The sequence below is a fragment of the Galeopterus variegatus genome, unplaced genomic scaffold (genome assembly GCF_000696425.1).
Source record: "Galeopterus variegatus unplaced genomic scaffold, G_variegatus-3.0.2 Scaffold1560, whole genome shotgun sequence".
NCBI lineage: Eukaryota > Metazoa > Chordata > Mammalia > Dermoptera > Cynocephalidae > Galeopterus > Galeopterus variegatus.
This window is the reverse complement of record NW_007727671.1, coordinates 31,640-59,328: the sequence shown is the minus strand read 5'-3', so window position 1 is coordinate 59,328 and position 27,689 is coordinate 31,640. Positions and strand designations below refer to the sequence as shown.

At 34.8% G+C, this 27,689-nt stretch overlaps 1 protein-coding gene across 1 annotated transcript in view; it reads left to right on the top strand.

The window, feature by feature from the left end:
* DOCK7 (dedicator of cytokinesis 7) overlaps positions 1–27,689 on the top strand; it is a gene marked incomplete at its 3' end in the record, with an annotated part of 112,841 nt that overhangs the window by 63,006 nt on the left and 22,146 nt on the right. The window contains exons 14-19 of the mRNA XM_008577674.1: positions 4,212–4,329; positions 8,015–8,085; positions 11,743–11,881; positions 12,816–12,917; positions 20,346–20,432; positions 24,647–24,878. Of these exons, the coding sequence (XP_008575896.1) occupies positions 4,212–4,329; positions 8,015–8,085; positions 11,743–11,881; positions 12,816–12,917; positions 20,346–20,432; positions 24,647–24,878 (749 nt within the window). The remainder of the gene's footprint in view (positions 1–4,211; positions 4,330–8,014; positions 8,086–11,742; positions 11,882–12,815; positions 12,918–20,345; positions 20,433–24,646; positions 24,879–27,689) is intronic.

Genomic DNA, 27,689 nt, shown 5'->3' with positions numbered 1-27,689 from the left:
GGGAACCGGTCTGTATGTGGGATCCGAACCCTCGGGCGGGAGCGCCGCCGCGCTTCCCAAGCGGCGCACTATCCAGTGCGCCACCGGGCCGGCCCCATCATATCCTTTTTAATGACTGTGCAATCTTCTATTATATGGGTGAAACTTAATTTAATCAGCTCCCTATTAACGATCATTTAAGGCATTTTCGGTTTTCTAATTATAAACAATATGCATTAAAATATATCCTCATATATGTGTGTAAATATTTTCATATAAGTTCATAGATGTCGACTTTAAATTATTATTCCTTTTGTCAGATTGTTCTTCAAAAGGGTTGTACTAATTCACAGCCCTGCCAGAAGTATATGTACAAGAGTCCCATATACATTTACCAATGCTTTGAATGAAAGACAGAAAATATTGATAAATCTAGTAGGCAAGTATATATCTATAGTCATGTGCTGCATAACCTTACAGTCACCAATGGTTGAACTGCATATACTATGGTAGTCCTATAAGATTATAATGGAGGTGAAAATTTTCTGTTGCCTAGTGTGACATCATAGACATTGTAATGTCAAAGCGCAACACATTACTCACATGTTTGTGGTAATACTGGTGTAAACAAACCTACTACAAAATATGTTGAGGAGGAGTGCCTCACTTATCAATGGGGTGACCCTTCTAAAGGTAGGTCAGACCTTTTAGATGGTAAGCCAAGCATTTGACACATTAGGTCTGACCCGAGGTGGAAGGGTTGAAACTTTAGAATTCTTGCATTTTTAAATGACTCCCACTCATCCCCATAGCAAAATAATACTTAATAACAGTTAGCTAACACTTACTGAGTGCTTGCAGAGTACCCAGCACAATCTCTACCTATAATTTAATTTTTATAACTTTGTGGGGGTGGTATTATTTTAATCCCTGTATAACAGATGAGGAAAGTGAGGCACAGAGAGACTTATTAACATAGAGGGCCCATGCTTATGCACCTGTTGGCCACTGTAGATAATAGGAAAATTCATGCCTGTTCCCTTTCATAACATACTTTTGCACAATAATGAAATCTCCTGACAACACATGTCTCAGAACTATCCCCATTGTTAAGCTACACGTGACTGTAATTTGTTTTCTTGGCCATCTGTGTTGCTGTCTTTGTGAATTACCTGGGAATGTATGTAATTCCTCCTGTCCCATCTCCTTTTTTAAAAGTTTGTCTCTTTCTGACTAGTTTTAGAAATTATTTTCATATTATGAATACTAATTCTTTGTCATATAAATAAAAAAGTGTTTTTCCAATTTGCCATTTTTCTTCCACCTACATTTGTGGTATCACTTGCTATGTAAAAGCTTTAAAATTTGGCTTTATGATTTTTTTTTGGCTTGTGATAAGAAATGCCTTTCTCACCTATAAAATCTGGTCTCTTTAAATCTCTTCTAGTATTTTTATGGTTTTATTTTTATTATCTAAGCCTTTGATTAATCTGGAATTTATTTTGATGTGGGGGTGAAATATGAATTCATCTTTTTTTTCCCTAAATAGCTTAGTCAACTACTTCAACATTTTTCATTAATCTGCCTTCTCCTTGCTGACTTAAAATTTATTTGAAGGAGTATTTTAAATACAAAGTAAAGACTTACTAGGTTTATTTGGGAATTTATTATTGAAGTTAGTAATGAAATGGAAAAGAATCTAGATTCAATTGCATGCCTTTCACCTACAGAGACAAGTTGATTTAAAATATACTGCTTATATTGGAATTTAAACATAGTTTATAGATAATGTTCAGTCAGTTCCTATTTAATCTGAAATCTAAACTCTCAGAAATGTTACTATATTTCTGTGTGCATTCTACACCATTCATTCATTCAGTAAATATGATTTAGGCATTGGGTATAGCAGATAAGGTCCTTGCCCTCATGGAGTTTAGACTCTCTATAGGAGATGTAAAAACAAGAAGTAATATATAAATGAACAAGATACAGGTATGCATCGCTTAACAATGGGGATATGTTCTAAAAAATGTGTAATTAGGTGATTTTGTCATTGTGTGAACATCATAGAGTATTTGTATACAAACCTACATGGCGTAGACTATGGCTTTTAGGCTACAAACCTGTACAGCATGTTACTGTAGTGAATACTGTAAGCAATTGTAACAGTATTGGTGTACCTAAACACATCTAAACACATAGAAAAGGTACAGTGAAAATACAGTATTATAATCTTATGGGACCACTGCTGTATATGCAATCCATCGTTGCCCAGAGTCATTAAGTGGCACATCACTGTAATTATAGAATGTGTAAGAGTAGTGAATGAAATAAAGTGATGTGGTGGGGGTGAGGTAAAGGTGAGACTTTCCTACATTTGAAAGATGGAAACATTTTCAGTCATGTCCATGACCACAAAGCTAAGACAGTAGTAATCCCAATACAGAGATTTGGGAGGTGGGGAGCAGGGGCAGGGGGTGGGGAGTGATGGTGTGTTTTGCTTTTCTTTGTGTTTTGCATGTCTATCTAGTTTGCAAATTTCTCATGAAATTTGTGGGCAGATTCTTTAATCCCAAATCCTCCTATGGGCTGTAGTTCTTTCTATGTTCACAGAACTTATCATTTTACATTATAATTATTTGCTTGTCTGATTTCCTCTCTAGACCATGAGTTCTGTGAAGTCAAGAACTTTGTCTTTTATCTCTGTATTCTCAGTATCTGCTACATTGTGGATATTTCTGTCCGACTAGACTGTATGTTCCTTAAGACCAAGGAGTAGCTTCTTAATCTTCTGTTTCCCTAGTGCCTAACACAATGCCTGACGTTTGTTTGAGTACCACCGACTCTTCTTCATTTCTTTAGTACTTCCAGGGTGTATGCTTATTGTCAAACATATTTCCATCCTTTGTCATGGAAATTATTTTATTGCTTTTTTAACTGTAAAAATCATATTTTCATTGTAAAAGAAGTCGAACAAAATAGAAAAGTATAAGAAATTAAAGCCATCACTATTATTTTTCAGAAATATAACTTTATTCATTTTCTCTCTCTCTCCCTCCCCCCCACAGACTCCCACACCAACACAAACTATTTTCCATAAATAGGATAATGTCTCTATACATTCTACTCTGGAACCTGCTTCCCATCCAATATGCTAGGAATCTCTTTACTGCTGTACATTGTCATTTTGGGGACTTCATAGTATTCCTTCTTATTAATGTATCTTAATATAATTAACCAATCTAGTGCTGATAAACATTGTTTCTTTATAATTATGTGTAATTATTCTGTATTAGAAAAAATGTTGTGATGAATTATTTTGAACACACCCATTTGTACATGTGTGCAGTTCTCTCCTCAGGCTAGAAGTCGGTTTGTTGGGTCAAAGGGTATGTTTATTTAAAATTTACACATTGTGCTACTGCCCCCTAGAAAATTTATACCTATTTTCATTGCCTCAGCCGTTGATTGGCAGCTTTTTATTATACCCAAAATCTTGTTTATTAACTCCAAGCAGTAGTCTTCAAGTAAAAAAAAACTCTTATTCTTTTTTTAGCCCCTTTTTGGGTGTCTTTTCTCGAATTATTTCTCTTCTTTGTTAGCAGCATGGACTATTAAAGTTAGTGTAACATGGAGATCGTAAACCGGACAAAAAGTCAAATAAATGTAAAGAAGAAAATGATTGTCCCATAGTAACTATCTAACTCTGTTATACCCACCATATTGTAATGTATTTTTGAACAATAATGTGGAATGTTATACGTCTGAAATCCTTGATTACATTTATACAAAAGCCACATTTATGAATGCCATTCTATTTATAGCTGTTTGGAGGAACGAAGATAATATTAGAACTGTTTTTTAACTTTTTAATAATGTTTCAGTCCATACTCATTTATTTCCCAGAAGTCTCTTGTAGGAGAAAGATAGAGTTTTGAAGTCTGACTGACCAGTATTCTGATTTCAGCTTTGTCACTTACTTGGTCGTGTGTGAAAATCAATTAACTTTTGTGGGTCTAAATTCACCTGCAAAATTGGGATATATTTGATGGCTGTGCATTTGAATGATTGCTGTAAGGATCATATAAAACATTGTATATGAATATACTTAGCACAGTGGCTAGCAAATATTAATAATTTATTATTTGTTCATTTCTCTTGTGGCATTTAGTGAGTGATATGTAGTAGTTTTAGATATTTATTCACTATCATTTATACTGTTGCTTTCACAGAAATCTTCTCTACATATACCCTCAGAGTCTTAATTTTGCCAATCGTCAAGGTTCTGCCAGAAATATAACAGTGAAAGTCCAGTTTATGTATGGGGAGGATACAAGCAATGCCATGCCGGTAAGAAATGTTCTTTACCTTTCCTATCCTTCAAAAGTGGTTCAGATCAACATTTTTTTCTATCACTCGGTTGGAAGCTCCAAATTGGAAACTTGATGTGATCTTTTAAACCAAATTTCTAATTGCATCAATTCCTGTAAAGATAATAATGAATTTACTTAAAGTCTAACTTATTTATTGAGGATTTGGTATATGCTAGGCACTCCCAGAGATACAAAGATGAATGAGACCTTGTAATCCAGAGACAAATGCATATAAATCTATAAGACAAATGCATATAAGTCTTAAATAGTGGCTTTCAAAAGAGGGTTAGATCAGTATCATTTAGGGAACTCTTATCAAAGTACACATACCTTTTCTCTACTTCTGGTATCTGTGATTCTGATTCTTCTCAACACCGTTAGAATACAGGCCAGGGAAGGGAGATGGGAGGTGATGGGTGGTAAGTGAGGTAGTGTTATAGTTAGAAAATGCTCTCCAGGTGATTCTAATGCCTATGGCTCTTCCTATCTTTGTTGAGAAACTCTAGCATTAGTTCTCAATCTTGGCTCCACATTAGATTCACCTGGGGAGCTTTTAAAACGTGATGGGTGGTAAGTGAGGTAGTGTTATAGTTAGAAAATGCTCTCCAGGTGATTCTAATGCGTATGGCTCTTCCTATCTTTGTTGAGAAACTCTAGCATTAGTTCTCAATCTTGGCTCCACATTAGATTCACCTGGGGAGCTTTTAAAACTACCAGTGCCTAGGCTGAATCTCATTTGAATTAAATCATAATCTCTGGGGATGGGAACTAAGTATTTTTAATTTCACCAAAGGATTACATTTTGCAGCCAATATTGAGAACCAAGATATGTGACAATTATTAAAAGATTGATATAGGGATTCAAAGGAATAGATGTTCAGAGGTAGGAAAGAATGGCTTACATAGGTAACAAGCAAGCATCACATGGAAGAGGTACTTCTGTGCTAAAATCAAAGGTTGTTAAAATCTTAATGACAGTGGGTGTGGACAGTGGGGGAAGGAAAGCAATTCAGGTTGGGGAAGGTCCATGAACAGTGGTGAGTTGCCAGTGAACCAGAGCAATGGAAGATAGGTCTGAAATAGTAGTTTGAGGCCAGACTGGAGAGATTCTTGACTGCCCAAATTGTCGTTGAGAATTTGTGAGACATTGATAAATGCAAGTTCCATGACAATAGATTTTTGGCTCAACTGAAGTTATTAGCATGGAATAGGAGTATGCTATTGCTGTAAATATTCAAACTCTGAGAACACTAGTGGAATGAAAATGAGCTAAGAATGGGTGCATTGTTAACAGGGTCTTATTTTATCCTTCCACGTTTGTCTTTTAATTAAGTTCTTATTTTCCACTTAGTAAGAAAGATATTTTCTTCTTCCTTATTGCCTCAATTTTGTTAGTATTTATACATCTCCTTGACAGCAGCGAACACAAATTATTCATCTTTGTATTCTCCTGTGGCAGCTATTATAGATCCTTGCATGTAATACGTGCTCAATAAATATTTGTTGAATAAATGTAGAATTTATTTTTCAGTTTTGGAATTAGCATTTCATGTCTTTACCAGCTCTTCATTTCTGCTGAAGGAGTGAATGTACTATCATAGTTGCTGAAAAGATTTTAAATTGTGAAAATAGATACTTAGTCTATATGTGAATTGCCATATGAATTCAAGCTTATGATAAATGTAGTATATGTAAAATAATCTATTTTTATTGTTTGCCTAACAAACTCTTCCTTGTCTTAGCATGTATATAGCCTCCTCTACAGAGCCCCAACTGCACTGGTAGTTAGATCAGTCCCTCTTTGGTGCTACCATAGCATCTTCTCACTTCTTTCATGGGCCTTATCACTTTAGGATTGTATGTTTATTTCTTTGTCTCACCTATTAGACTGTGAGCTCCATGAGGGCAGGATCATGTCTTACTCATATCTATATCTTGATGCCTAAGACGGTGCTTGACACATAATTGGTGTTCAATCCATGTTGCTGAATGATTAAAAACACACGTCAGGGCTGGCCCGGTGGCACACTGGAGAGTGCGCCGCTTGGGAGTGTGGCAGCACTCCTGCCGAGGGTTTGGATCCCATGTGGAGACCGGTTCCCGCTCACTGGCTGAGTGCGGTGTGGGTGCAACACCGAGGGTTGCGATCCCGTTGCCGGTCCCCGGTACGGGCGCGACACCGAGGGTTGCGATCCCATTACCGGTCAGTAAAAAAGACAAAAAGGAAACAAAACAAACAAACAAAAAAACACGTCAAATGGTCAGAGAAGGAACACTTTCCACTTTACATCATTCATGTTATGAAAATAAGTTATTTTGTGAAAAGTGATAGCTTCTCAGAGCGAAAAAAAGGTAGTTCATTCCTTTCATTTGTGTATTATTAGTCATGTGAAAATACTATGCTTTTGTGTTTATGTGACTGGCTGCTTTGAAAGAGTATATAAACATGGACATAATATGTTTGCTTTTTATAAAAAAATAACTATTTAAATGGTCCTAAGATAATTTTTTAATCCTTTAATGCTGGTATGATAAAATTGTAAACTTCATAATTCTGGCACTGGAGCAACATTTTATAAACACATACTAAGGTATTAGCAAATTGATGAAAAACAACTTATCTGGAAGAGTCATAATGATTACACTTTTACATGACTTTAAAATAAAAGAACCTGCTTGAAATGCTGCAAAAAAAAAAGAAACAAAACCTGCTACTATGTCCTTTTATTTAAGGATGTTGCCAATTAATCCCTTTATATAAGGGATAAACTTTGAGTTGTTTTACCAGTTGTTCTGATGGAAGTTCAGTGACATGTCCATATACTTTTCATGCATTTTTCGAGGTGGCTAGCCAGACTTAAGAATTTAATCTATGGCTAAATAACATTGCAAGTCTATAATTGTTCCACACAGGAATTACAAGTATGAGTTTAACATCATTAAGCCATTTATCTAATCAGCTGCCCTAATTAATCACAGTATTACTGTTAGAATTCAAGAGGCAGAATACAAGGCTGAGTTATTTTACCTCTAAACTTTCTCCAAAAGTAGTATTGTATTTTTTTTAATGTGGTGGGGTTTTTTTTAAAAAAAAAAAAAAAAACAAAAACAGATGTGTAAGAATATAAGAATGGAGCTCCTCTTCCATTTTACAATAGTTTGCAGGGAATACTAGAAGTAAAGGATACATAGCTTGACCTAAAGTAGAATTTTTTATATCATCCGTACATAATTTATATTTGACTTGCAGAATGATTGCTGTTTTAATGGAGATACCACCAGTTTGTATAGTAGATTTATGCTACCATTCTAGAATCATAATTCTTATATAAATTCCAAACAATATGCTACATCCAGTTCAAATATGAGTTCTTCACCTTCTTTAAAAAAAAGAAAAGAAATGTACCTTATTGCCCGATAGATATAAATGTAATTGATAGAAACTTTTTGAATGTTTGAATGTCAGATGGGTCTGTCGTTGAAAAGAAATTTGTAGTTAAGCACTTGAACTTTTAAATGAACGTCAGTAGGCACATTGTCTTCAATGGGCTGATTTTGCCCATTTATCTCAACTAGTTATTAAATCAGACAAATTCTTACATAGATATGAAACATCCAGCATTTATTACAACAAAGTTTCAACATGCTGTTATTTGTTACAGGTAATCTTTGGTAAATCTAGCTGTTCAGAATTTTCAAAGGAAGCCTATACAGCCGTAGTATATCATAACAGGTACTGAATTCAAATATTTCTTTCAAAGTTACTCACTTCTCAGTGGCATTGTTAGCACTCACGTTAGTATGTTTACCAAATGCTTTGCTGCACTGAATGTGCGAAATTCAGGGCTAACATCAGAGTTATAATTTTCAATCTGTAGACACAGAGTCATTCTCCATAGATATCTCAAAGTCATTCTCCATAGACTTTGTACACAAAAACATCTTTTCTGTCAAATTCTCTGATCCTTTCATTTGTATTATATTGTGATTGATTATCATTGTGGCCTCTGGTCCTTTGGTCTTTCCCTGTTATTTTCCCCTGATACTTTGTAGTTTTAGTTAACTTTTTATTAAGCTTAAATCCTTTAGTCAGGTAAATTGGTGGTATTCTCAATATCCAGTAATCCTTTGATTTAATCACTTTCCATTTTACTTCCTTGGGAAATTGTTAACTTTGGATAACCTTTAATTCCTGCCTTCTTTTGGGGGAATTATTGAATGCCATTGGAGAAAATCACAAAATTGTACCAATTAGGGCTATTACAAATTGATATTATTGTATCATGTGATGGGGCTACAGCAATTCATTTTATCTTCTTTTTGCCCCACTGCTCTTTTGTAATCTTATTGTTATCATTTTTTTACAAGCCCTCTCTCTCACTTAGCAGTACTTAGAGAAGTTTTCCTCTAACACCTACTTTGCTGTTTGCTTTACTCTCAGCATTCCTATTTGGTTAAGACCATCCAACTTGAGGTCCATCAACTTCTCTACTCTTCACCTCAAGTTATCTCCATACTGATCTGCCTTTCCTTCTGTTTCAAATGTAGTAATGGCCCACTCCCTGCTCACTATGATTTTTTTCACTTCTCCTTTCAAACAATGCTATCCAGCCTCTTCCAGAACACGACTCAATTATCCCTTCTCTTGTATCATTAGGATCATGCTTCATTGGCTCCATCTCTCATCCTCAAAAAAGAAGCTTATGTTTTCCATACTTAAAGAAAAAACACAAAAGTCTTTCCCCTGTGCTGTTGTATAGTATTTATTTTCCTTGCCCTCCTTAAAACTTTCTTCTTTCTCACCTTTATTTTATGTCCCTACCTCAGTTTCTATCTTTTTGAATACTCTTTTTTTCTGTAGTAATTATCCTTTTTTCCACAAGTGTAGGCATTCTACACAAAACACTAATGCTTTTCCCTGAACCCTCTATCCTCTATATATTCTCTTCCTACATAATCTTGAATGTATCTCTCAGAGTTACACTGAATGAAAATGGTGCGACTTTAATGTTTAATGTGGCTTGTTCTCAACTCTTTTTGAGTCATAACCTTCCTTCTGAGATACAGACATGTATTTTCAGTGGCCTATTAGACATATTCTTTTGGGTGCCCTGCTATCTTCTCAGTTTCCATGTATCTATCCCTGACTCTTTTCCCTCACCCTATTTCTGTCTGACTCTCTTTTTGTTAATGCTGCTACCATTTTTCTAGTTACTGGCTCAAAATTTAAGACATCTTTGCCTTTCAGAACTCCTCTGTAATATCCAATCAGCTTTTAAATCTTGATGACTTTCTGCCTCATCATTAAATGCTTCCTATGCTGACCTGTTTCTGGGCCTTTATTGGATTTTTTTGACTATTATGATACTGACTCCTTTTATGTATTGAACACCTGCTCATTCCTTAAGGCCTGTATCAAATATCACCTCCTAAATGAAAATTCCCTGATCTCAAACTTGAGGTAACCTGAAGTTCAACTCTGTTTTTGTAGCACTTAACCCTATATGCTGTATACCAGGGGTTGGCAAACATTTTCTACAAAGGACCGGGTAGTATATACTCTAGGCCTGTGGCTATATGGTCTCTTTTGCAACAATTCAACTCTGCCATTGTAGTGCAAAAGCAGCCATAGACAATAAGTAAAGTTGCAAGTAAATGGGTGTAGCCATGTTCCAGTAGGACTTTATTTATGGACATTGGAATTTGAATTTCATATAATTTTCACATCTTGAAATATTATTATTGTTTTGATTATTTACCATTTAGAAATGTAAAAATCATTCTTAGTTTGCAGACTGTACAAAACGTGGCAGTGGATTATGGCCTGTGGGCCATAATTTGCCTACCCCTGTTTTATAGCATAGCTATTGATATATGTGTGTCTAATTTATATTTCTACTAAATTTTTTAGTAAGAATATAAATTTTTTCTATATTTGTCTTTAAAACCACCACGAAAGTAACACAATGTTTAGCCTAAAGAGGGGCAATTAAACCTACTTGTTGAATGATTAACTCTCTTAGATATTTAGTTTTCCACAAAAGCCTTCATAAAATGTGATTTCAGGACAGAAATGAACTAAAACACTAAATGCCAGGAAAGATATTGATAAAGAAGGTCTAAAAGTATTTCAGTTTGTGGCTAGGTCTTTATTTTTGTTGCTATCAGCATTAGTGGAATTAAAATGATGATACTGATACCGTCTGACATTACTGGTAAATTCATCTTTCTCGTAATTCAGTGATAATTGGTGAGATTGGTAATAAGGTGCGTAGCATCTTTTTTTCCCACCAAATTTGTCAAGTTCTTAGAAGGCTAGCATTAGTTATCTTTCTAGTTGGTATTATTAAAAGCTTAGTTCTTAATATTCTATAATCAAATCTACACCTGGCAGTGTTTTTAAGGCTTACTTGAGATGGAAGGGAACGTGAACTATTAGTATCTAAGAAAAAAACCCTAATTGGTGTAGGGTAGGCTTAACTGTAGAGATAGTTGGAGCCATATGGTTTGGTTGCATTTTCGTTGAATATAATTCTGAGAGATACTAACTGAATATGGAAGGTTGCGATGCTAAGGTTCTGTCCCTTTTAAGTCTATATCATGAGTAGCAGTCATGCTTTTCTATAGATACCCCTGGGACCACTCAATAAATATTGAGATGAAAATACTATTGGTTTGTTCAAACATATTTGCTGGATTCTTATAGTGTTCGGGAGGTCTTCTAATCTGTGGGACAATTGCAATTTGTGGATGTTCCCTGATTTTCTCATTTTTTCTTTTTTTAGCAGTCAGTCAATACTAGTCCATGTTTTGGTAATGTTTTTTATTTCTTTAACAATGGAATAATTCATGTAAGACATTCCAAAGAGAGTCCAACTTGATATTAAGTTGTGTAAAGATACTTTTTCCCCCCTTTTCGCAAAAGGATAATACAAATTAGTCTTTAATATGAAACTTACTCCTATAAAAGAAAAATGTTTTTCTATAGTATGGTTTTAAAATACGCACTTATAAAAGTCATATTTTTTCTATGTAATGTGTGTCAGAATTGGCTCTAGATATAGAAGGCCCTAACCTAGTCTCCTCTTTTATAGTTTCCAATCTAATGAAGATCTGTATTTCAAAGTGGTGATTATTAATGAATTTTCAGAGAGTAGGATTACTCAGCCCATTAATAAAAATGGGATGAGAAATTTCAGAAACAGTGGCAGCTTCCTCATCTGGAAGTAGGATTTAGTTATTTAGAGATCGGAAAGAAAAGTACTTTGGACTAGAGGGAAAATTAAACATGAATCCTAAAATTAATTTTAAAATTACTCAGGTATACAAATGCAATAATTCTTTATTTTGAACAAATTACTGACACTATTGATTTTTTTTTTGTATGAAGGTCTCCTGATTTTCATGAAGAAATCAAGGTTAAACTCCCTGCTACCTTAACTGACCATCATCACTTGCTTTTTACTTTTTATCATGTTAGTTGTCAACAAAAACAAAATACTCCTCTTGAAACCCCAGTTGGATATACAGTAAGTTCTTTTGTTAAATATTCAGCTCTTCGATCTTAAAAATAATTATGTATTTTTTATTATTTAAATATATCCTATTTGATTCCCCACAAATGTATTGTGTTATGTATGTATTGGTTAGGAAGAATTGTGATAACAGAAAAATGGCCATTAATGTATTTAAGTAGTATAATTGATTAATTAATTAACATGTAAACACTTAGGTGTTGGTCCTGATTACTGGTTGTTTACACAACAGCACAGTATGAATATAATAGATTGAAAGGTTCTTCAGAACAGAGTGATATGAATGTAAAATGAGTAAAAGAGACCATTGGAAAAGAAATTAAAACCCTTGAGTATTTTTCAGAAATCACTGTGATTGAATTGTAAAGGTAAGCCTCTGATGAAAGACATCATGATGTGCTATCACACAATTTTGTCAGAAAAATCATGCTTACACCCAGAAGAGAAAAATAAACATTTGATTAATTATTTTTAATACTCGTAGTTTGTGACATGAATTTTGTCAGCTGTAAGAAAATAAATTCATATTCATACATTTTAGTTTTGTTTTCAGCATTCATATCTAGTCAAATCTTTCTTTTATTGTATACATTGAAACTGTTATCTCTATTTAAAAATAGATTCACTTTGTGGCCTTTTTCTAGGACCTTTCCCTTGGATAATAAGGATCCTCTATAGATTTAAATATTGCATGGTTAGTAATAATAATATTTGGGGGATTTTTAAAAATAAAATATCACCTGGGAAACTTCTCTTTAGAGGAATTATGAAGGCCTATTATTGTTGCTAATATAATTAAATCCTTTAATGTTTAGTGATGTGATACAAATTTGGCTTGTATGTACCAAGTTCTTAAAACAGGCTTTCCAAGTAATTGTTTTTATAATGAACATATTTAAATTAAAATTGTTTCCTTTTCATTTAAAAGTGGATACCAATGCTTCAGAATGGACGGTTGAAGACTGGCCAGTTTTGTCTACCAGTCTCACTGGAAAAACCACCACAGGCTTATTCTGTGCTGTCTCCAGAGGTCAGTGTCTCTCATGTTGAAATTCTTAAGATTTAATGAGATGGGTTTTTCATTATAAAGATGTTTTTACCAAAAAAACTTGCTGTTTCTTGTATTTGTTAGTATGTAGATAATGAAGTAATGTTATTTCCCCTGATGATTAAAATTCCTCTGTATAAAACTTAGAAGCTTTATCCTTTTTTAAAAAAATATAAGTAGGGGCCGGCCCGGTGGCGCACTGCTATGGTGCGCCGCTTAGGAAGCGCGGCGGCGCTCCTGCCGAGGGTTCGGGTCTCACATACAGACCGGTTCCCGCTCGCTGGCTGAGCGAGGTGCGGGGGCGACACCGGGGGTTGCGATCCCGTTGCCGGTCCCGGTCCGGTACGGGCGCGACACTGAGGGTTGCGATCTGTTGCCGGTCACGAAAAGAGACAAAAAGGAAAAAATAAATAAATTAAAAAATATAAGGGCGCGACACTGAGGGTTGCGATCCGTTGCCGGTCACGAAAAGAGACAAAAAGGAAAAAATAAATAAATAAAAAAATATGAGTATATTTATTTAAAAACCAAAATACTTGAATTGTAAACTCAAAGAAAGACAAATTTGGAAAATTTTCATATAACATAAGAAGCTCCTTTAAATAAATGAACATTTCTTTCTTTTAACATTTCACTAAAAGACTGGAGGAAGGAAAACATTTTAAATCAACTTTTTAGAATCTTTTCGTAATTGATGATCATGTAAATGAAAACGGAGTAGCTGTAAACTAGCAATACAAGACATAATCACAGCTTTGATGATTATAAATGTGACTTGAAAGACTTGAAACAAAAACACTAGAAACATCTCAGTCAAGAATCAGTAGCCACTGTTGACAAACTATAGTGTCTCTGGAGAGAACTATTACACAATCATTACTAATGTCTCTTAATGATTTTGACTTTGCTTGTAAATGTTAATCTGAAATATGTCTTGTGAATATTCTCCTGGTGGCATTTGTTTTCAAAAAATGCTCACAAATTAATTTGTATTATTTTTTATTTTTTTAAAACAATACAAGGCTGTTGCTCTAACCTCATTTCTCACAATTCTCTGTCACTCACTCTGCCCTACTCACATAACACAGAGACTTGCTGTTTCTCAAACATGAAAACTGCATTCCTCTCTTAGATCCTTTGCACTTCCCTTTGCTGGCATTGCTCCATCACAAGACCTGCGTCTTCATTTCATTCAGACATCCACTCACAGATCAACTCTCTGGAGAAGTCATCTATGATTATTCTGTCTTAAGTAGCAGCCTCCACCATTTTTATCTCTTTACTTTGCTTTAGTTTTTTTCATACCATTTATCACTGACTTTATATTTATATTTCTTCATTTATCTATTTGTTTTCTATAGAGTATGATTTCCATGAGGGTAGGGAATTTGTCCGTCTTGTTCATTAGTGTATCTACAAATATTTAGAACAGTCCTTGGCACATCATAGGCACTCAATAAATATTTATTAAATGAATGAATAAAACAGTAGGAAAGAAATATCCCCCCTTGCCGTCTTTCATTCAGTTTTTCAGGAACACCTCTTTCCAGTGATAGTTTTCTTATATGGCTTTGTTACACAAAAAGGCAGCCTTTTATCAGTTATAGCATTATATTTCAAAGGAAATGTTTTAATAGAAAATATGTTTTTGTGGAAGTTATGGATTTGTTTTTACTTAATTGATTTGTAAATGCAAGGTCAGGTTTCGAAGTGGAGGCTGATGGTTTTCTTCTAGCTACTATGCTACATATGCTCACATGTAAAGAATATGGTGATCATTTAGATTTGACTATAGACATATATGTATCATATGTATGTATCTCTCTCTGTATGTAGATATAGATATACCCTTATATATACATATATACACATAGATTTGTCTGTAGACATAAATATGTCTATATCTCTTGCTATATATAGATATAAATATCAGGATGGCTGATTGATATGTGAAATAAACCACCTGATTAAGAGCTAAAACTTTTGTATTTTTAATTACTATATTAAAAAAGCAACATATAGTCTTAGTTTTATTATTGTATTTAAAGAATAGTATGTATTCTTAGTTTCAGTGCTTAAACTAAAACAAATAAGAGATAATTATTTAAACATTCAACTTTTATAGGTCATTGCTTAATACAATTTTGTATTTACTTTCCTGACCAAGATGGAACCCTCTTTGGTTCTTTTTATGAGTCAGAGATTTTTGATGTTTTAACTTCAGTGGTTGTTTGGACCTTAGAACGTGCAGCTTGACATAGAAGCATGTTAAGGTAATGATAAACTAATTTCTATAACCAGTAAACTATTTATGATTTGACATGATGGATCATTTTCTTCTTAAAACTGGGTAAAAGTGGCTTTTTTGTATGGCCTTGTTATACCTCATCTTCTTGGTTTTTATCCTGTTTCCCCCTTAAATATTCATGTTCCTCTCACTCTGAACCTGTAAGTGTTCTTCTCAGGCATTACCACTGACTACAGTTCATGAGATTGGTACCCCCAAGGTTGTGTAGTGTACATCCTGTACAATAATCGAGGTGCTCTTGACTGCTGCAGTGAATCCTAAATATGCACTTCTATTTATCCATTTTTTTTGCCAATTATTTGTGTGGTAAATTACAATGCCCAGTGATGTCTTTACCAGGATGGTCCATACATATTTTAAACATAAAGTGTCCAAAATTGGACTCATTCTTGTTGAATACTGTTAGAACCTTACAGTGAGAGAAAAACTTTGGCCACCAAAGTGCCTCAACAGAGTGATGATATTCTGGTGAATTACCTCAGTTCAATGTCGTCAGCTTTTCAGGATCAGTATTTATTGGGCTCTAGGAAGCAGATTCATGCTTATCAAATTCGTAGAAGATTGAAGTATAGACCAGCATGGCAGTCTGTCACTGGATTTTTTTCCCTTTAGACTTATGGACCTCAATCCAGGATGTTCATTATAATCACCTGGACCTTGAAATTGTTTTGCCTGAAATATGTCATAATAAATAATATACATACATTTTTATCTCAGGAATTATACTTTATGTTTATCTTACAAATAAATTTGCATAGCTATGCAAAGACAGCATATAGCAAGTTTTTAAACTTAACAGTGGTTCCACCTGTATATGGATACTTATGCTTTTCAATTTAATAATAAACACTCATGAATCTACCACCCAATCCAAGAGCTAGAACAATGACAGTAACTTATATCATTTATGTGCTCCTCCCCTATTCCATAGTCTTCTTCCTTCTAACTGTAAAAAATTAGCTTTTTTAAATCCTTGTGGTAAAAACATACATAACATAAAATTTACCATTGTAATCATTTTTAAGTGTACAGTTTTGTGGCATTAAATACATTCACTTTGTTCTGAAAACTAAACTTATAAACTGCTTTTTAAATGAGGTATATGTATGCCTAAAGACTACATTGTTTACTTTGCTTATTTAAAAAATTTAACTAAAAAGGTTATTGTGTTTATAATGCTCTGGGACTTGCTTTTTTCATTCGGTATTTATTACCAAGACTTAGTGTTTCTGGTATTTGTAGCTCTTATTTTGTTCACTTTCACTGCTTTATAATATTACTCAGTTCTTACCCCTTTGAAATCCATTCTCACAAAATAATGCAATTTAAAAAAAATTTAAATTAGATGGTTTCATTCTACTGCTTATGATCACAATAAAATATTCCTCTGGCATTTCATTGCACATAGAATGTAATCCAAATCTTTTTCTGCATGATCTACAAATCATTGAGTGATCTGGTTTCTTCCACTTCTCCAACATCATCTTTTGCCATCATAATACTGCCTTCTTTTTGTACTTACAGCTTTTTCCCAAGCTTTTTCCTGCCTCCAGCCCTTTGAATTTTCTCCTTCCTCTTCCTGATCTTCACATGGCTGAGTCCTTTTCCTTATTGTAGGTACAATAGCACTTCCTCAGAGAGGTCTATTCTTATGCATGAATTTTCAATCATTCCACCCTCCATGATGCTGATGCCACTCTACCACTCTTTAATTCTATTTTATTTACTTAATACTTATCATTATCTGAAATTATCTTATTTACTTTTTTCTCTCCCCGATTAGTAAACTTCCTGAGAGCATAGCTTATATTTATTGTTTATCATGTAACCCTAGTACCTAGAAAACTATGTAGAGACTTTGACAAATATTTGTTATATGAATTAAATATAAAAAATTACAGTATTATTGGTATTAGCAAAAAATTAAAAAGTGGAAATTACCTGGATATCGACCAATAGGAGAACGTTTAATTAAATTTTGGTACTTCAGTACAATAGTGCAGTAATTAAGAGAAGTGATACAGATTTAAAATCACAATAGGACATTTACAATAAAAACATACAAACAAATAATATAGCAACAACCAAACTCTGCATGTAGGTACTTGTGTGGGAATGGTTTGGAGAGTATACACTAAATTTAGAAAAGTTAGTTCTCAGAAGGGGTGTGGGATTGTGAAAGTTGTTGTTGTTGTTGTTTTAAATTTATATGCTTTTGAAAGGCAATATACAACTTTTTAGGTTTTGATCTTGGCTCCAATACTTAACAATTGTGTGTCTTGGGCAAGTTTCCTAATCTCTGTGCTACAGACTGAATTGTGTCCCCCAAACTTGATGTGTTGAAGCCCTAACCCTCAATGGATATGGGGCCTTTAGAAGGCAATTAGGTTTTGTTCAGGTTATAAGGGTGAGGCCTTCATGGGATTAGTGCCCTTGTAAGAGGAGACACCAGAGAGCTTGCTCTCTCTCTCTCTTCATCATGTGAAGACACAGTGAGGAGGTCATCTGCAATCCAAGCAGACATCCCTCACCAGAAACTGACCATGGTGGCATCTTGATCTTGAACTTCCAGTCTCCAGAACAGTGAGAAAATAAATTTCTGTTGCTTAAGCCAACCAGTCTATGGTATTTTGTTATTGTAGCCAGAACTAAGACATTCTTTGTGCCTCAGTTTTCTCATCTGTAAAATGAGAATAGTTAATACCTACAATAATGGATTATATTGATGATTGAATGATACAATAATATGGAGAGCACTGAGAATGGTGCCAGGCGCATGAAATGTGCACAGAAGTGTTTGTATTATTATGCTGCTGCCATTGCCACTGCTTATTAGAGTATATTTTAAGACAGCAGTTCTTACTTTAGTGTGCGTCAAAATTACCTGGAGAATTTGTTGTGATACCAGTTGTTGAAGCTTATCCCTAGAGTTTCTGATGCAGTAGGTCTGGGTTGGGGCTTGAGTATTTGCATTTCTAACAGTGCCCATATGATGTTTATGCTGCCTACTCTGACCAAACTTTAAGAACTGCTGTTTTAAAAGTGGTACATATGCACTTATTACTTGTGTATCTTATTTTTCAAAAGCTGAAAACAAATGTTTTGGGTTGAAAGTGCTAATCCTATTTCTTGCTTTGATAAGTTTCAATTTACTCCACCAGCTGTTTATCCAAAAATATTTTAAAAGCTTTATTATTTGCCTAAGTAGAGGTATTGAGTTTCTTACCTACTTAGTTTTGAGATTTGTAATAGGAAACTGACTTTATTTGATTTTCTTTTCTAGACATGCTAAAAAGATAAAATCATGGGAAAGAAATACCTCGTGTTTTCTATACTTCTTTTGTTTTGCTGAGTCTGATTTTTTTTTCCCATTTGTTTCAAGGGTATTTGTAATTCCTTGTTGAAGCTTTTTTTTTTTTTTTTTCCCTTTTTTTTTAAGGGTTTTTTTAATTCCTTGTTGAAGCTTTTTTTTTTTTTTTTTCCCTTTTTTTTTAAGGGTTTTTTTAATTCCTTGTTGAAGCTTTTTTTTTTTTTTTTGGCGGGGGGGCGGCTGGCCTATATGGGGATCTGAACCTGTGACCTTGGTTTTATAAGGTTGTGCTCTGACTACCCAGCCTCATTTTTTACTATGCCTGCTTTAAAATCTTTGTCAGATCTATCTAACATCTGTGTCATCCTAATATTGGTGACTAATGATTGTCTTTTCTCATTTAAGTTGAGATTTTTCTGGTTTTGGTATGATGCTTCATTTCTGATTACATCCTGGACATTTTGTATATTAAATTATGAGTCTCTAGGTCTTTTTGAAATACTCTGCTTTAGCAGTGCAGGAGGGAGGCACTACTGCCAGGTGAAGGTCCACATTCTCTACTCTGCCTCCTTTTACTCCCTGGGATGGTTTAGGTAGGGGTGGCTCATTTTTGCGTGAGAGTAGGATTTCAGGCTCCCCAGTAGTCCTCTGCTTACACCTCTCTGGTTGTGAGGCAGAGGGGGCACCTTGTTACTGCTCCCTGCTTGGCCTCCACTGACACCACAGTTGGGTAGGGACTTGTTATCATGAGGCGGGGACAGGTTTCCAACTCTGTCTTCCCTTACACCCCCAACCTACCCGCCAGTGTGGGGGGCGTAGGTTGGGGAAAGGGGCACCTTATTACAGCCAGCTGAGGGTGGCAGCCTAGACTTCTAAATCAGCCAGTGAAGGTGGGAGTGGAACCAAGATTTGTTCCCTTGTAATTGGCTGGAGTATTATTATCTTTGGCTAAAGAGAGCAGGCTTTTCTTGGGGTTGTGTTTGTCTGCTTCTTTTGGCATTTCTGGGTTGCCAGCCTCTCTAGCTCCCAGTCCAGGATATATGAGGCAAAAATAACACCTACGATATACTGCCTTGTAGTTGCATCCTGAGGTTTCTAGTCCATTTTCATTCTTCTCTCTACCTTTCAGTCTTTATGTTCATTTTATGTATCATGTTTCAGGGTTTTAGCTATACTAAGCAGGGGAAATAGAGAATTTATGTACTAGCTTTTAAAAAAATTTTTTGTGAAATAATTTTAATCAACATTCCTAGCAATTTACATCAGAAAAGTTTTCTACTCCTTGAAGTAACAGCCTTCTTTTGCTTGTGAGTATTTTAAGGCCCAGTTAAAACATAATAGGAATGTTTAAAATAAAGTGGAATATTATAAACTCTTAAAGTGACATCGTACATGTGAATTTATTGACACGAAAAGAGATAAAGAGATTCACAGTGTAATATGTGAAAAACAGGTTTCCAAGTAATGATTGGTATTAACTATGTAAGGGTATTTATAAAAATATATGTGCATAGAGGAAGATCTGAAATGCTGTAAGAGGATATATCTCTGGAAAGATGGAAATTTTGGATATTGTTTTCTGCTTTTTGCTCCTTGCACCTTTTAATTCTCTTATAGAAAATATTTTCGACTTCATAATAAAATATAAATAAAAATATGTTTCATTTTATTTACAGTGAATAAACATATTTTTGCAATATTTTGCTCATTGAGATATTATAAATTTTTTTGTGTTTTCAGGACTCATACACCTATTTAAGAATCTGTGATCATTATATTCAATATCTTGCAGGTTCCTCTACCTGGCATGAAATGGGTAGATAATCACAAAGGTGTTTTTAATGTTGAAGTTGTTGCTGTTTCATCTATTCATACACAAGTAAGTGAATCTCAATAACTCTTATGATCAAATTTCACTTAAATGAATTGAATATATTATCTAGTACTTATGTCAGTGGTGTCATCTGCTGTCAGACTTATAAAAATATATGTCAGTTAGAAACAGATTTAGACATTTCTTTTTAAGGAATCAACAAAATGCCATTGAATGTCAATAAAAGCAAACATTTTGCTTTTCAAAATGTCTTCGACTTCACTTTGAACAATTAAGTGACTTGCTTTTATCTAAGTTTCTGATACATGGCAGAATAATCAGAGTTGAAAAACTATCATTCAACTCATTTCATTTCTCATAGACCCAGATATTTCAAATGGAAAGAGTTTTTAGGGATCATTTGCTCTAACCTCTTCACTTTATTTCTGGAACTTGCCAAGTTCTCTTCAAAGCTTTTATACTTACTTTTTCTGTGGCTGGAATGCTTTTCCTCCTGATAGTCATTTGACTTCTCTTCATTAGGGTTTCTCTTCACCTCAGAGAGGCCTTGTTTGGTGACTATTTTAAATATAGCAGCGCCATTACTCTGTGCTGTCTTACCCTGCACTTATTACTGCCTCTCTCTCTTTTTCTCCTTCTGGTGTACTTTCACTCTCTTTCTATGTATTTATATATGAACATACACATTTATTATTGTTTCCTTCCCCCATTAGGCTGTAAGCTCCATGAGGTCAGAGATGTTACCTGTCAAGGAAAGAGCCTTTCCTTCAAGGACCTTACAGTGTAATAGGGGATAATAGGGGAAAATGTAAAAATAATTATAATTTAATAAAATGAGTGCTATGTTAGATATATCAACTAAATCCTTTCAAGTACAGAGGAGAGAGTTGTCTTTTCTGCTGGGGACTGAGCTGTTATATTGATAATTAGGCATTTATCATACAGAGAAGGGGAGGGAGGACAACTCAGATGATCAGATAGCAAGTGCAAAGTGACAGTAGTCTGTGTTTAAAGACTGGCAAGTAATCTGGTGTGAATGCAACTTAAAGTGCATAGGAAATTGTGATAGATAAAGACAGAAGACCAGACTAGTTACAGTTTATGAAGGACCCTGAATGCCATACAGTTTAATTTCTAATGTAAATAGAGAACATGAGAGAAGTAAATTTGGGGGTAGGCTAAGGGAGAGCAATTATGGAGCTATATTACTTTTGCAGCTGTTGAGTTTGACGTGCCTATGCACTTCAGATGGAGATGTTATATAGGCAGTTACAATTAATTTGGGGGTTGGGGTTGGAGGTAACAGTAAATGTGGTAACGAACTATATTGATAAATGTGATTTTTCCAGGGGAGGAAATGTAGAGTGAGAAGAGGCAAATGTTTAAAATGGAATTCAGGTGTTTACCAACCTGTAAAGGGAAGTGGGTGGTATGGAGGGCTTCCAAAAGCCACCTCAGGTTCAGTGATTTGCTAGGAGGACTTAACAGGACCCAGCATATAGTCATACAGCTATGCTTTATTTTAGTGAGAGGATGGAAAGCGGAATGAGCAAAGGGAGAAAGTGCACTGGGCAAAGTCCAGAGGAAACAAGCCACAGGCTTCCAAGAGTCCTCTTCCAGTAGAATCACACAGTGAAGGATTGTCTGCCAGGGAAGCTCAGTCGGGACTCAATTCCCAGGATATTTACTAGGGGCTTGTCACAAAGGCACCCTGTGCCCAACACGAACCAGAATTCCAGACTCCCAGAAGGAAAGAAAGCAGGGGTTCAGCATAAACCATATTGTTTGTATAAACAGTGTAGGCACAGTGAGCCATCTCCTATCACTGGGAACCATCTAGTAATCCAGGTTCCCAGACATCAGTTGAAGGCCAACCTGGTAAGCAGGACTTTCAGAGGATAGTAGTCTTAAGGCTACAATGTTAACTGTTTTCTGCACAGTGAGCTATGGGAAAATAAGACACAGCACCTCTATACTATGTTTAGGACAAAGTTTTGGTAGTATATTGGTTTTATTTAGCAGTACACAGAAAGACCCCAGTAAAAGAATGATTCCAGTGGACTTACTCCTTTTCTGAAGTTACTGTGTGTGTCCTGTGCTTCCTATATTCTTTATTTTTCTGTTCATGGAAAGATTGATATTATAGTATACTATTGGAACATTTTCTTTCCCTTAATAGAAGAATTCTTAGATTCACATTGTATCTTCTTAAATATACAAATACATTATTTTTCATGCCTGTTTTCTTCCTTTTCCTATAATCATTGTTAGTTTTTTCTTTTTAGATTTGTCAGTACATTTATCTTTTACTCCTAACTTTGGTTTTATGGAAGCAGATATATGTGTTGTCTTTATGTGTCAAAGACTTATTTTGGGCAAAATATGTTATACATGTGATTCACAATTTATACAATGTAGAGGAAGAATAAAGTGCAAGTGTCTACTGTGTAGCATCCTGGCATTCATAGCCCTGATGACTAATATTGTCAGCCCTCTGTATCCAGAGGTTCCACATCCTTGGATTCAACCAACCAAGGATCGAAAATATTCAGGGGAAAAAAAACAATAAAAAATAGCAATACAGCAGTAAAAAATAATACAAACAAGAAAACACAGTATAACAACTAATTACGTAGCGTCCAGAGGTTCCACATCCTTGGATTCAACCAACCAAGGATCGAAAATATTCAGGGGAAAAAACAATAAAAAATAGCAATACAGCAGTAAAAAATAATACAAACAAGAAAACACAGTATAACAACTAATTACGTAGCGTTTACAGTTATTAGGTATTATAAGTAAACTAGAGATGATTTTAAGTATGTGGGAGGATGTGTGTAGGTTATATGCAAATACCTACACCATTTTATATCAGGGGATTGAGCATCTGTGGATTTTTGGGAGATCCTGGCACCTATTCCCTGCAGATACCAGGGGACAACAGTACTCCAAAGTTTATAAATTTTGCAACTATATAAAACAAATTGATTGTGTATTATAACCTTTTTAAAAGGATCAATTGAAGACAAACATTTTTTTATGATGTTTTATACTTTCTTGTAACTCCTTGAAATATATTAGACATATAGTTAGAGCTCAAAAGTATATTTAAATACGTATCAAATTAGAACATTAGAATTATAAATGTGAAGCTGTACAGCATTGGTACATTTTCTTAAAGTTTATTTTGATTGTTAAGTAAGTAAAAGTCTTTCTAGAGTTCCAATAGACTTTTGCTCACCTCTCATTGGTCAGAACTATAGCACATGACCATCTCTCAGTATATGAGGCCAGGAGAGAAAGCATCTATCCTGGAACCTGGCACATTGCTTCTTTAAATAAGACTGGTTCTGTTAGCAGTGTAGCAGGCTAAACAGTAGCAGTTGGGATTAGTGAGAAGACAAAAACAACCAGTAATTTGAATGGAGAAAATTTAATATAAAGAATTGTTAACTGGGTTAGAGGTGAATCACTACTAAATGGGAGTAAAAGAATTCTGCACAGTTTATAACAAAGATAACAATTACAGAAAGTGTCAGCAAAAGAACTTAGAAACCTAGTGGAAGATCCTGAAGGCTAACAGACCTCTGAGGAGAGGATGCCGCTGCTATAAGGACACATTGCCTACCATGTGGTACTGTTGAAGAAACTTGGTGGAGGACACCTGCTGTGGACGTATGAGAGCCACCACTGCTCTGGTGAACCCTGCTGCCTATGACCCTTGACCCTTACCTCTGAGTCACAGCATTCATATCTGCTACCCACCATTAGGAAAACAAAGAAGAACAGTCTCTTTTAACTCCTCAAGCCTGGCAGACTGCGTCCTGCACCCTTTATGGTCTGAGCCTAACCACAAGCCAGCAGACAAGGGAGAAATATAGTTTGAAGAGTCTAGCACCAGTATTACAAAATATGGCAGACAGTCGGTTTGGGGCTAAGAGGCAATAAATTAATACTCATAGTGGGCACAGGTAGGTTACTAATATACCTGCCACAATAATTGAGCTCCAAACTAGTAAGACAAACTCAAACTAGAAAAAAAATCCTTAATTACTATTAATAGATTTCTTGAGTAGCCAATAGTATTTTAAGTGGCTATTTTACAATAACAGATGAGAATAGATGTGTTTAATTTGAAATAATGTTTGTATATACCTATATGGACTTTTTTGTATTATCCATTAATATGAGATATTAGTCCTTTAGAATTGGGAAATTTAGTATAATTGTTTAGTGAGTTTGTTTATTCTTTGTTTTAGGATCCCTATCTTGACAAGTTTTTTGCTCTGGTCAATGCTCTGGATGAACACATGTTCCCAGTCCGAATTGGGGACATGCGAATAATGGAAAATAACTTAGAAAATGAATTGAAAAGTAGTATTTCAGCATTGAATTCATCTCAGTTGGAACCAGTGGTCCGATTTCTTCATCTTCTGCTTGATAAGCTGATACTTTTAGTTGTTAGACCTCCTGTCATTGCTGGCCAAATAGGTAATTTACTTTTGTTTGGGGGTGAATGATGAAATTTATAATTTGGCATTTCTAACTTTTGTAAAAGAAAGAACCATGATTTCTATTTGCTATCTATAAGGACTACGTTTGATGGTGGGGGGGGGTTGTTTTTTACTTGTTTCTAATGCTAGAAAATGATAACTTTCTTTTGTTTTTTTTATAAAGTGTGCCATATAGACTTCTACTCAAATTATGGAAGCAAAATAATATATCCATTTACCAAATATTTATTAAGCACTTACTCTGTGATAGACATTGTCCATGGCATGGTTTTTGACTTTGTGATCTCACAGACTAGTAAAGAAAACAGGCAAACAGATAAATCATGTTATATTTTATAGGACATATAATCTACCTAGTCTATATTTTCATTCATCTGCTATCCTCCATTTAATATAGCTATTTTTTCCTTCATTTGATCAAAATCATGTATTCTCTTTTTCTTCTCTGTTGTTCTGGAAGGTGAGATGTTCCTTATTCCCATCCTTTCCCAAGGGTTCATCCTCTACTTTTGCCAGCAGTTCCTACCCAAATCCTGAAAAGAAGTTGAGCTTGAAAGAAATTTCAGCTAACTTGTTACAGAAGTTTTGCATTGAGCGGTGGCATAAGAGAAAGGAATATTCAACTCCTTGAGATTTTTTTAGGGGAGAAGTATAAGTAGAGGTAGTTCTTGGGTTTAGCATTTAAAGATGAATAGGAGTCTGAAAGGTAAATATTATTCCAGGGAGATGAAACAGCATGTGCATAGTACATAGACAAATAAATTAAGTTGGAAATTTGGGGCAAGAAATATAAGTAATTAGTTATAAATTGGAGGATTGATGATTAGAGGTGATATGGAGAGGTGAGAGATGAGGTAGGGTCTTTCATTATACTCTAGGGAACTGGGACTGTTTTTCTGTACGGAATCAATAGCCTTTGAAGGGTCTGCTCTTAATTCCAGAAGTAACATGACCAGGTTTGCCTTTAAAAAGATGGCTATAATACATGGAAATGGGTTGAAAGTAGGAAAATCTGGAGGCAGGGAGACAAATTATGCATCTTGAAAAATTTCATGCAAAAAAAGATGATATCCTGATAAAAGGCAATGGGATGGAGAAGAGAGGGTAGATTAAGAGATAGAGTACTGTTTCAGAAGTCACAGGAGAAGGTTTTAAGAAAAAAAGGTTAGCATCGTTCTTTGTTGTAGATTGTATGAGTAAAATAATAGTAATAACAAGAATAGCAAGCACTTACATAGTACTTACTATGTACCAGGAATAGTGCTATGTGGTTTATTTATATTAATATATGAAATTCTCACAAGAACCCTATGTAGTATGTATTATTACTACTATTTCCTGAATGAGTAAAGTGATGAACATAATGCTTAAAAATTTTGTCTAAGGTTACTTAGCTAGTACAGCAGAGTCAAGATTCAAACCAAAACAACTGTCTCCATAGTTCCTCTCTTACCTACTATACTTGAAGTGCCCACTGATGAAATTAACAAGAAAAGTTTTAACCTAAATGAAGGTAGAAACCAGATTACAGGAAATTAAGGAGTAAACAGTAGATGAGGAAGGGAATAAAAGAAGCATATACTGCTCTTTTGAGAAATTTAGTTAGAAGATAAAGCAGGATTGAGTAGGACATAAGAGTGGAGAGATTTGACCATGTTTACATGCAGAGAGAATCCTGTTGGGAGAAGGGAGAAAAATACAAGATACAGAATTAGGAACAGTTTAATTAATGGATCAAGTCTGTGAGACAAGAGGGAAGTGGGTAGATCACTCTCATAGGAGAGGGGCACTGCTTTCTTTGGAAAGGAGATAAAAGTTTACATGCAGAGAGAATCCTGTTGGGAGAAGGGAGAAAAATACAAGATACAGAATTAGGAACGGTTTAATTAATGAATCAAGTCTGTGAGACAAGAGGGAAGTGGGTAGATCACTCTCATAGGAGAGGGGCAATGCTTTCTTTGGAAAGAAGGTAAAAGGGGGCACTGCTTTCTTTGGAAAGGAGATAAAAGTAGTTTCAGATTCTGATAAATTCTGGAAAACCTGGAGGACTTTCATGAGCCTTATACATTTCTCTGGTGAGAGAGAAGCAAGGTTTGCTAAGAAGGGAATAAGGTTGACCTGAGTTTTGAGAAGGATTCTGATGATTTGGAATAGTTACAATGAAAAAAAGAAAAAGGGATTAACCAGGAACACCAGTAGGATTGCTAAACCCCACTCAGGTTTCTGTCTTTAGTCTCTTTCCCTTCTAGTTCAATATTTATGGATTAATCTTCCTAAATGACCATTTTATCTGATTATTACACTTTTAAGAAAACTTAATTGGCCTCATTATCTGTTCATAATTTCCTGTCTTGATTAAATAAATCATAGAATCTGAGGCTCTATTGCTCAAAATGGCTGCTCAGTTTATTCAGTGCACTATCAGAATTCCCTGATTCTTGCAAAATTCTTATTATATACTGACTTGAAAGACTGAATTTAAAATGATATACAGGGCTGGCTCGTTAGCTCACTTGGGAGAGCATGGTGCTGATAACACCAAGGTCAAGGGTTCAGATCCCTATACAGCCCAGCTGCCAAAAAAAAGCTATACAGTCTTAACTCAACCTGTTTTTCTAGTCCTTTTTCCATTTACCCCTTTTTAAAATTCACTCTTATCAGTCAAGTTGCTTGTTCACTATTCCCTTTTCTTATATTTAGTATTTTTAATAATTTTTCTATTGTTTATATTTTTAATTATTTTTAAACAGATGAAACGTTCTCATTGTGTGCTATTTAGATTTTCAGA